The sequence below is a fragment of the Myotis brandtii genome, unplaced genomic scaffold (assembly GCF_000412655.1).
Source record: "Myotis brandtii unplaced genomic scaffold, ASM41265v1 scaffold833, whole genome shotgun sequence".
In the NCBI taxonomy this organism is placed as follows: domain Eukaryota; kingdom Metazoa; phylum Chordata; class Mammalia; order Chiroptera; family Vespertilionidae; genus Myotis; species Myotis brandtii.
Genome location: NW_005371384.1, coordinates 90,840 through 100,647, shown reverse-complemented (window position 1 = coordinate 100,647; position 9,808 = coordinate 90,840). Strand labels below are relative to the sequence as shown.

The 9,808-nt window shown below is 45.1% G+C and overlaps 1 protein-coding gene across 3 annotated transcripts in view; it reads right to left on the bottom strand.

Annotated features, from left to right (window-relative positions):
* The window catches only part of LOC102251999 (60S ribosomal protein L17), a 5,268-nt gene extending 2,182 nt beyond the window's left edge, over positions 1-3,086 (bottom strand). The window contains exons 1-5 of one of the 3 annotated variants that reach the window (XM_005884489.2): positions 2,988-3,086; positions 2,153-2,205; positions 2,023-2,063; positions 1,604-1,738; positions 785-883 (exon numbers count right to left, since the gene is read on the bottom strand). In XM_005884489.2, the coding sequence (XP_005884551.1) occupies positions 785-883; positions 1,604-1,738; positions 2,023-2,063; positions 2,153-2,192 (315 nt within the window). In that variant the 5' untranslated portion in view covers positions 2,193-2,205; positions 2,988-3,086. Of the gene's footprint in view, positions 1-784; positions 884-1,603; positions 1,739-1,819; positions 1,917-2,022; positions 2,064-2,152; positions 2,206-2,698; positions 2,724-2,987 lie in introns of those variants that run through there. The other 2 variants (XM_014531968.1, XM_014531969.1) reach the window with 2 other exon arrangements.
* Positions 3,087-9,808: the final 6,722 nt, after the last annotated feature.

Genomic DNA, 9,808 nt, shown 5'->3' with positions numbered 1-9,808 from the left:
ACACTTCCAAAAATACTGAATATTGAAAATTTCCTAAGCAAATACTCTTAAGGTTTTATTATTATTATTTGCCTAACTAATTCACTTCATTGTACTGATGGGGTGGACATAATAATCTGGCCACTCAGTGTATATATACTGGAGGCCTGACACATGAAATTGAGCAAGGGCCTCTGCTTCAGCCCCCTGCCCGCTGTGGCTTTGGACGGCTTTGGCTTTGTCCGGAAGGATGGATGTCTGGTCTGATTAGCATATTACACTTTTATTATTATAGATATAAATAAAAGGGGGTTATAGCCAGAGACCCACATTTTAAATTCTGGCCCAGATTTCCAAATGCTAAAGGAGAATAGACAAACCTATTTTGTTTAATTTTAACTTCTAAATGAATTTAACATCTCTCCATTAAGATTGTAGGCAATAGCCTGGCCAGCGTGGCTCAGTGATTGAGCATCGATCTATGAACCAAGAGGTTATGGTTTGATTCCAGGTCAGGGCATATGCCCAGGTTGCAGGCTCAATCCCCGATGTGGGTTGTGCAGGAGGCAGCTGATCAATAATTCTCATCATTGATGTTTCTCCGCCCCCCCTCCCTTCCTTTTAAAATATATTTTTTAAAAAGTGTTGGCAATAAACCACATTAACCATTACTAAAGCAACCACTTTGATAACTATATTTGTTTCTTTGCAATAGTGTCTTATTGTTTGTATAGTAAGTCTGGACAACATTAACTGAAAAACCATCTAAGTTGGATACATATAAAGGTGTTAATGCTTTGGGTACCTTAAGTTCAGCATTGCTCTCGGCATTTTTAAGCATGTGCAGCAAAAATTCAGCACTCTTTTTGGGCCACCGACCCTGTGTCCAGCCCCACTGTTTTGCCTAAAGAAAACAAAGAAAGACTATTAGTTAGTTCCGATTTAAATAAAATGTTACAACCACAATTAATTTCCCTCTCCCTCTTCTTCCCCTGCAGGCAAGCATCTCCTAAACTCTAAGGGACCCCACGGAGACTTGCAACCAGGGAAGCAATAGGCGGCAGCAGCTTGTCCTGGGCCAAACAAACCCCTGAACCTGTCTCCACGGCCCCATGTTGTCTCTCCAGTGAGCTGACCACAGCGCAGCCTTGGCTCACTCCTTCCCCGTAACATTTCTAGGGAGCAAAGCAGCACCCCTCGTCTCTCCCGTTGCTGCTTCTGTCCTAAGCCATTCCCGTTTCGCTGTTCCCTGCTTTAGTAAACGTACTCTCAGAATCACAAACAAAAACACACAATTTATTTCATTCACTTCAAGGTTGCTCAGAACATGGTTTTTTTCACGGTTAATCCAAAGGTGTCCTAAGACTGTCATCACAGCAACCAGTTTAGAAACAGCCTGATGGAAGACCTTATAGCCAATTCAATCCCCTCCACTCACTTTCTCTTACAACCTGTCTTTTCAAACAGCAACCATCCATTCTCACCTGGGCGATCCAAAGGTGTCCTAAGACTGTCATCACAGCAACCAGAAACAGCCTGATGGAAGACCTTATAGCCATTCCAATCCCCTCCAGTCACTTTCCCTTAAAACCTGTCTTTTCAAACAGCAACCCTCAATTCTCACCTGGGCACACCTACCAACGCCACCGTTGTAGCGGCGGAATGGCACGCACTGCTTCTTCAGAGTGACGTCCTTCAGGTACTTGGTGGCCTTTCGAATGTGCATGCCCTTGATGGCCTGGGCAGTTTCACGCGTGTTCTAAATATGAAACACACCAGGGGTTAACCATGCGAAAGCATCACCATTTTCAAAGCAAGCATGAAGTTCTCGAATTCTCACGGTGTCAACATCAAGACAGTCACGACACACTCATGACCGACACCCAGAGGGCGGCTGCTCAGAATTGATTGGTTTTCATGGTAAATCCAAAGGTGTCCTAAGAAAGACATCACTGCAGCTGCCTCCTCAGGATAGGGTGTTAAATAAATAAAAGCTCACTGGAGCACCCACAGGGACTCTTAGAGCATAAAGGGTTCACATACCTTGAAGTGAACGCGGAGGTTGGAGCCCCTTGATTTGCATGCTAAAAAACAGAGGGCACTGCGGTTAACTGCGGGTTGTCTCGTTTCTCTTACCCCCAAATAAGAAACGCACTAAGTGCTGTTCACTTACATTTCGTGGGGTTTTCCGGGTCTAGCGAATAGCGAACCATCTTCAGGGGTCACCTGGGAGGGAGGACGGAGCAACTGTCAGCACGCGGATGCACAGCCTCAATCTGCACTCAGTGTCGCCAGCAGCTGCTCAGAGAACCGCTGTTTTCACGGTGAATCCAAAGGTGTCCTAAGAGGTGCCATCATCGCAGCCACGCTCTCTTCCCCTCCGGCCTCCCGGTGACTGCAGGCCGCAGTGCCGGCACCACCCGGGCGGCACGGCCCGCGCCAGCCCCATTGCTCTCTGGACGGCAACCAGCCCGTTTCAGTGCAACGAGGGCTCCCTCCGGCGCAAGGACACGCGCCCCGGGGCGGCAGACCACAGGCGCCACCCTCCGCAGAAACCCCCTTCCCTCGCACAGCTTCACACGGATGCTGCCTTTCCACGCTTCCGCGCTGGCACCAACGTGGCACGCAGCTAACTTGAAAGACTCCTCTAAAAGGAGGAAAGCTTCGACCCGACTCTATTCCTCCCCCCTCTCCCCAATTTTCTGAGGCCACCACTCACCGCGAGACACTGGACCTCCGGAGTAAGAGGCGGCACCGACCACGGCCTACCCGTGCTCCCAAAGCCCCCAACCCCTCCCATCGTACCCCTTTTCGGGCCGCACGGCCCGGGCGCCAAGTCGGGCGCTCCGATACTTCCCCCCGCACAGGGGGACACTGCCTTCACCGAGAAATCAGTAACCGCGAGAGTTCTCTACTCAGGGGCCTGAAGATTGGCGCCCCCAAGGCCAGGATGGCGGTGATAACCGGAGGATTCAACTCTTGGAGAGAGACGCCGAAGAGCAACTCACCTATGGGCGCTTTGGAGAAGAGGAAGAGCGGAGGCTCTTGGGAGATTTCATGAGAACTCAATGTCTCGCGAGATTCTTACCCAAAGAAACGAGATTTGAAGAGGAGAGGAGGGAGGAGGAAAACTAAGGGAGTGTGAAATAAGTTTTAGAAGACCTTAAAACGAAATGCCTCATTAGGGACTATCTCAAAATTCTGTCTTTTTTGACCCAGAAATAAAGTTAGGAATTTTAAATATTAATTAAAGCAGGTTTGTAGTTCTAGGACAGGATCACGTATCATTACATATAGACAAGACATTTATTCAACATTCGTTAAGTTTGATTATGTGATCATGTATCCCTGAAAGTGATTTGTAATTAATTGGAAAATTAAGAAGATGCAAAGGATGGAATGTAATTATGGTAATAAAAAAAATTCACAGGATGAGAATATCACCCAGTCTTTTGACTTGGGGTGGTGAACACACAGTACAATATACAGAAGATGCATTCTAGAACTGTACACCCGAAACCTATATAATTTTATTAACCAATGTCACCTCAACAAATTTAACAAAAAAAAAATATATATATATATCACCCAGTTAATTGTACTGCAACCTGTGTAAAGAATGTGCTAACTGGCCCGGTTGACGTAGCTCAGTGGTTGAACATGGACCTATATGACCAGGAGGTCACAGTTAGATTCCCCATCAGGGCACATGCGAGGGTTGCAGGCTCCATCCCCAGTAGGGGGCATGCAGGAGGCAGCCAATCAATGATTCTCTTTCATCATTGATGTTTCTCTCTCTCTTCCTCTCTGAAATCAATAAAAAAATATATTTAAAAAAAATAAAAAGCTTACTAAATTCAAGATACTATTTCAGTACTTTTCAATCAGATGCATTTCTTTCATTAACCCTTAGGACAACTGTAGAAAGAGATATTACTATTATTTCTATTCTATAAACGATGAAGTTGAGGCACAGAGAAATTAAGGGATTTCCCCCAAAGTCCCACAGCTCAAAAGTGACATCTGGAAGCAAAGACAAGCCCCAGTGACCAAGTTTGTCATCACTAGGCATTCCTGCCTCTCCCTTGCCTTGTCTTCTCTGTCCTTCTAAGTTCTCAAACCAGAAAGCTAGAAAACAATTTCTCTTTTTCTTGTCTTGGCACACACAAGCACTTAAACTCTGTTATTACTGCCAGAGTCTTCTAAGTGGTCTTCTGGCCTTTATTTTTCCACACTCTAATATATCCTCCATATTGCTGACAGAATCATTTTGCTAAAACAGCTGCCAAAATGATCACGTCATTTTTCAGGTTCTATTTTTTTTTTTTAGGTTCTATTTTTTTTAATGTGGTTCCTGTTCCAAATTCCTAGGGATGACTTAAGAGCCTTCTATGATCTGTCCTGTGCCTTCTTCATCCCTTAACCTTTCTTTCTTCTTTCCCTACACACTCCTACACTCCTACCCTATTCTCATTGATTTTAGAGAGAGATCAAGCCTATCATTAAAAGACAGACATGATACCACACTTGATTTTGTATTCACTAGCACTGGATTAGACTAGAAGGATTAAACCTTTGAGATTATTTCCTTTTAAGGGGAATGGTTTATCTTTTTTTAAAAAAATATACTTTTATTAATTTCATAGAGGAAGGGAGAGGGAGAGAGAGAAACATCACTGATGAGAGAGAATCATTGATCGGCTACCTCCTGCACACTCCTCACTGCTGATCAAGCCTGCAACCCAGGCATGTGCCCTGACCGGGAATCGAACCGTGACCTCCTAGTTCATAGGCTGACACTCAACCACTGAACCACACTGGCCAGGCTGGTTTATCTTTTAAAGCCTCAGTGATTTTTTTTTCTATAAAGTTTAAATAAACTCTTTAAACTTTATTTGATATATATTTTTCTTCAATCTGTTGCTTGTAAATTTAAAATTTTAATTGTATTATATTTATTGTGCATAAATCTTAATTATTAAAACAATGGGGAGCTACAAATAGGTTTAATTCTTTTTTGAAATATATTTTTATTGATTTCAGAGAGGAAGGGAGAGGGAGAAATAGAAACATAATGATGAGAAGAAAATCATTGATCGACTGCCTCCTGCATGCCTCCTACTGGGGATTGAGCCTGCAACCTGGGCATGTGCCCTGACCTGGAATGGAACCATGACCTCCTGGTTCATAGGTCAATGCTCGACCACTGAGCCACACCGGCTGGGCAATTCTTAACAATTTAGTTGTTCACTCATCCAGTCAATGAATATTTATTGAACACTTATTATATGCCTGCCAATGTGCTAGATGCTGAGTCATAACAAGTACTAGGAGAATCCCTAACCTCAAGATTCCTACAGTCTTGGGGTAAAGGGATGGAAGGATAGGGAAGTAGGAGGTGAACAATCAATCAGAATACATTGTGAACTGCTAAAGTAGGGGGAGCGTTGAGGACCTTATTAATAGCACTTAGGGTGGGAAAGCTGCCCTGAGTAAATGACATGGCGGCTGCACCATGAATGACCAGGGTTAGCTGGACACAGCAGCAAGAGGGACATGATTGCTGCTTCCAGCGGGGAAGTCTGTTGCGGGAATTGCAGATGTTTGGGTTACTTTTGGGAGCGATAAGGGGGAGAGGCAAACCTGATCTTGAAGGATCGTATTTGTCTGCAAAGGAGTTTCGAGTGTATCTTAAAGTCGACGGGGGACTTTTGAAAGCACTTCAACCCTTGGGGATGTTTAAGGTGATTTGATCAGATTTCACTTAGGAGAGGATCACTCTGCAGAGAGACATTTGGGATGCGCCAGGGGCCAGACCAGAGGCTGCAAAGACTGCGGGTGGCCTGCACTGGTCTGATTCAGCTCCCCCGTCTCCCAAAGAGAATGGAGAGTGGTGGATGCATTGGCGAGATTTTAGTAAAAGTCAGAGGATTTCATGATCGTAAGCTGTAAAAGTTGGTAATTTTGGAACTTCGCCAACCCTTTCTGGACATCTCTTCCCTGATTGTGTTGCCGACATCTCCTCATTGAGTTTGTAGCACAGTCTCCTTCGGCCTGTTAGTAAATAACAAAGGAGAACCAGCGGCATGGGTGACACCCCGCAGAGGCATTCTGCATTGGGTTGAAAGGAGAAGCACGGATCTCTACAGGAAGAATTTCATTCAGGAGCAGTTGGGGAAGTGTTTTTGAGGAGCCTTGGGTTTGGAGTTGTGCCAGGAGAGGATCGTTCCTGCCAACCTCGGAGGACACCAGTGTGTGAACCATTTGAATAATAACAGGGTGCTTTTTGCTTTGCCAAAAATGTTTTATTTCTATGTTTTTCAATTTCTCACTCTTTTTTTCTTTTATGGTTTTGTGTCAGAAAGGGCTTCTCCACTCTGATAAGATTTTTTAATTCTCCCATTGTGGAAGACACTTTATGGTTTTATTTTTCATGTTTAAATATGCTGCCCATCCAATGTAAAGCTTGACATATGGACCCAACTTCATCTTTTTCTCATAGCTACTCAAATGGCACAATTTGCTCAGTAGTTTATATTTTTCCTATAGATTTAAAATGCAATCTTTATCATATGTGAATAAGGGATATTATTCCAGGGTGGAGAGGATCATGTAGAGCAGTGGTTCTCAACCTTCCTAATGCCGCGACCCTTTAATACAGTTCCTCATGTTGTGGTGACCCCCAATTTCATTGTTACAAATTGAACATAATTAAAGCATAGTGATTAATCACAAAAACAATATATAATTATATATGTGTTTTCCGATGGTCTTAGGCGACCCCTGTGAAAGGGTCGTTCGACCCCCAAAGGGGTCGCGACCCACAGGTTGAGAAACGCTGATGTAGAGGGACATTGGCATCTGGTAACTGAGGGTGGAATTCTATTACTTCCCAGCCGGGTGTCTCAGTGCAAGTTATTTGGTTTCTCTGAGCTTTTCTCCTTTGTTTATAAAAGGAAGATAACAATACCAACTGTACTGGGTTGCTGAAAAAGTTACAAGAGAAAGTTGAAAGACACAGTAAATACAATAAAATAGATAACCAGAACATATTGGCTCATTGCTCCTTTCTCCCTCCTTCTCCTTAGAATTTATTTATGGGCATCACCTAATCTGATTCTTTCCCCAAAGCATGGATGTCCCTCTGTGAGTCCCGCACTGGTGACCCTCTGTGAATTTCCTCCTCAAGTCCATTCCCTGGCACCTGTGCCCTGGCCTTCCTGCCAGCTGCCTTCTGACTGGGTGCAGCCAACAGAGAGCATTGGAGGTCATGGGGAGAGGTTGGGCTATTTCTTCCCAGCTCCCTTGCTGCCTTGGCACCTACCAGATTGCCCGTCTTCCCAAGCTCAGAGCTCTCTAGGCTCCATGACAGTATCTGCTTGTCCTATGAGTCCTCGGCGTGGAAATGTCTTTCCATTGTTGCTGGGCTCTGGGTGCCTCCATGGCCCTTGCTAGTTTCCGTAACGTTGCCCACATCTCTTGAGTCCCTTAACGCCTCTTCTGGCGAGTTCTCTGCGCGCCATTGTTTCCTGCTGCCATCCCGAGGTTGTCTCCCCTGTTTGGGTACTTCCCTGGACCAGCGCTCAGCATTTTACTCTCTCTTTTCAGTCCTACAGTTAAAGTAATGATGTGCTTGAGGATGGAACTAATACTTAGGGTGCATCTGTTGTATGTGGGATGCTGTGTACACTTCATCTCACTCATTCCCCACGAAGACTTTGTAAAGAAGATTGTACTACCTGTGGTTTATAGCGGAGGGCTTGAGACTCAGGGAAGTTGGGGAACTGGCCCGGATCCTAAAGCTACAGGCAGCACGGGATGCATTTGGTGTAGAGCTAGGTTGACCTGACTCCAATGTTTGCTCTGTTTCTGCTACACCTGGCTGTCATGGGGGAAAATTCCAGAGAGGATAAACTGTAAATATGGGAAAATTTGTCTTGGATTTCACAATTTTACTAAGGGTGAGCCTGGAAAGAAACCCTAAAATTATTCACAAAAACTGAAGGATACGTTCCTGCTGTTCCTCCTGTCTTGGGTGACACCACAGGCCACTAGATGGCACCCGTTCTGCATGATATAAACCTTTTTGTCATTTTTATGGGCAAAGGGTGCGTGTAGTCAGTTCTGTTTACCTTGACATGTAACTATGACTTTGATTTAATGCACTACGTATTCCCTCCGAACTGGGCTGATTTTTAAGCCTCATGGAGAGCAGATTGTGAGTGAGCAGGATGTGGGGTGGGGAGAGGGCATGGAGAGAGAGGAGACGGAACACTGAAGCTCAGCCCCGGGAAATGTGGCCGGGCACTGGGGGCACAGTACCCAGCCTGCAATACCAAACCAAGTAAAACTCTCATTCAAACACCAGGAGAGCATTAGAGCTTGTCCGATGACATTGCCAAGAAAAACGTTCTGAGATGTTCTCAATTATGTAAATCCATAAACCAAGCCCCAGCCAACAGATTGAATTAACCACCTGTACCTTTCCAGAAAAGGCTCCTCTTCAAGAAAAACTCTTAAAAATCCTTGTCAGTGGTTACCTAGTAATTCTCTCTCTCTCCCTCCCTCCCTCCCTCCCTCCCCCTCTTTTTGCAACAGTTGGCCTAAAACATCTCCTCGCCTCACATAATCCTTGAATTTCTCTTCTCTGTGGGACATGACCTCCTAGGAATAAGTTTTCCTTAGCAACGTGGGACAATGCCCTAAACACAAAAGGACTATCTGAGTATAATTAAAATCACACAGATATTCGTCAGCAATGCTTCCTTTGAAAGAGCTGGATGGAAAGGGGGAAAGGACAGGAAAAAATTCTGCAATTCTGCAATGTTCTAAGTTAAAATTGTAGTGACAGGAGGGTGGACCAGCTCTGACAAAAGACCGCTCACCTTCCTGTGGAACTGTGGGAATTGAGGGTTAATTTCCAGGAGGCTATTTCTGTGATTAGCTAAAGGAGAGAATGGCCTCCACTTCTTATTCACACAGGAGCTTTCTGACCACTGTGGACGCTGCGGCAGCTGTGCTGTGCCTGTCCCAGGATGAGCCCTGCTTCTGCCGACGCCACAAAGTAACTCCTTTCAGAACGGCTTATATCTTGCTCCCCCTCCTTGATGTATAAAAAAGCTTGTAAAAACTCTTGGACAGCCCAGCTGGCGTGGCTCAATTGTTGAGCATCAACCTATGAACCGGGAGGTCACGGTTCCATTCCAGTCAGGGCACATGCCCCAGTTACGGACTTGATCTCCAGTAGGGGGTGTGCAGGAGGCAGCCAATCAATGATTCTCTCTCCTCATTGATGTTTCTCTCTCTCTCCCTCTCCCTTCCTCTCTGAAATCAATAAAAATACATTTTAAAAAAACTCTTGGACATTGGACATGCTGTCTTTCCTACCTAGCCATGCTGCTGGTGGATTAAACTCCGTGTCCCAGAACCAGTCTTCTTTGATGCTAGCAATGGCCTAATAAAGCTTTTCTTTGTTGTTGTTGTTGTTGTTATTAATCCTTGCCTGAGGATAAATTTTCATTGATTTTTAGAGAGAGTGGAAGGAGGGGGGCGGGGGGAGAGACCAAGAAAGAGAAACATCGATGTGAGACACATTGATTAGTTGTCTCCTGCATGCGCCCCAGCCAGGGGCCTGGGATTGAGCCTGCAACCAAGGAACATGCCCTTGACTGGAATCGAACCCAAGACCCTCCAGTCTGTGGGCTGATGCTCTATCCACTGAGCCAAACCAGCTAGGGCCTAATAAACCCTCTTATAAGAAGACTTTCAGCTGTGGAAATTAAATTTTTGTTTTTGTTTAACAAGGTGTCCCAGCCCAGGCCTCTCATCA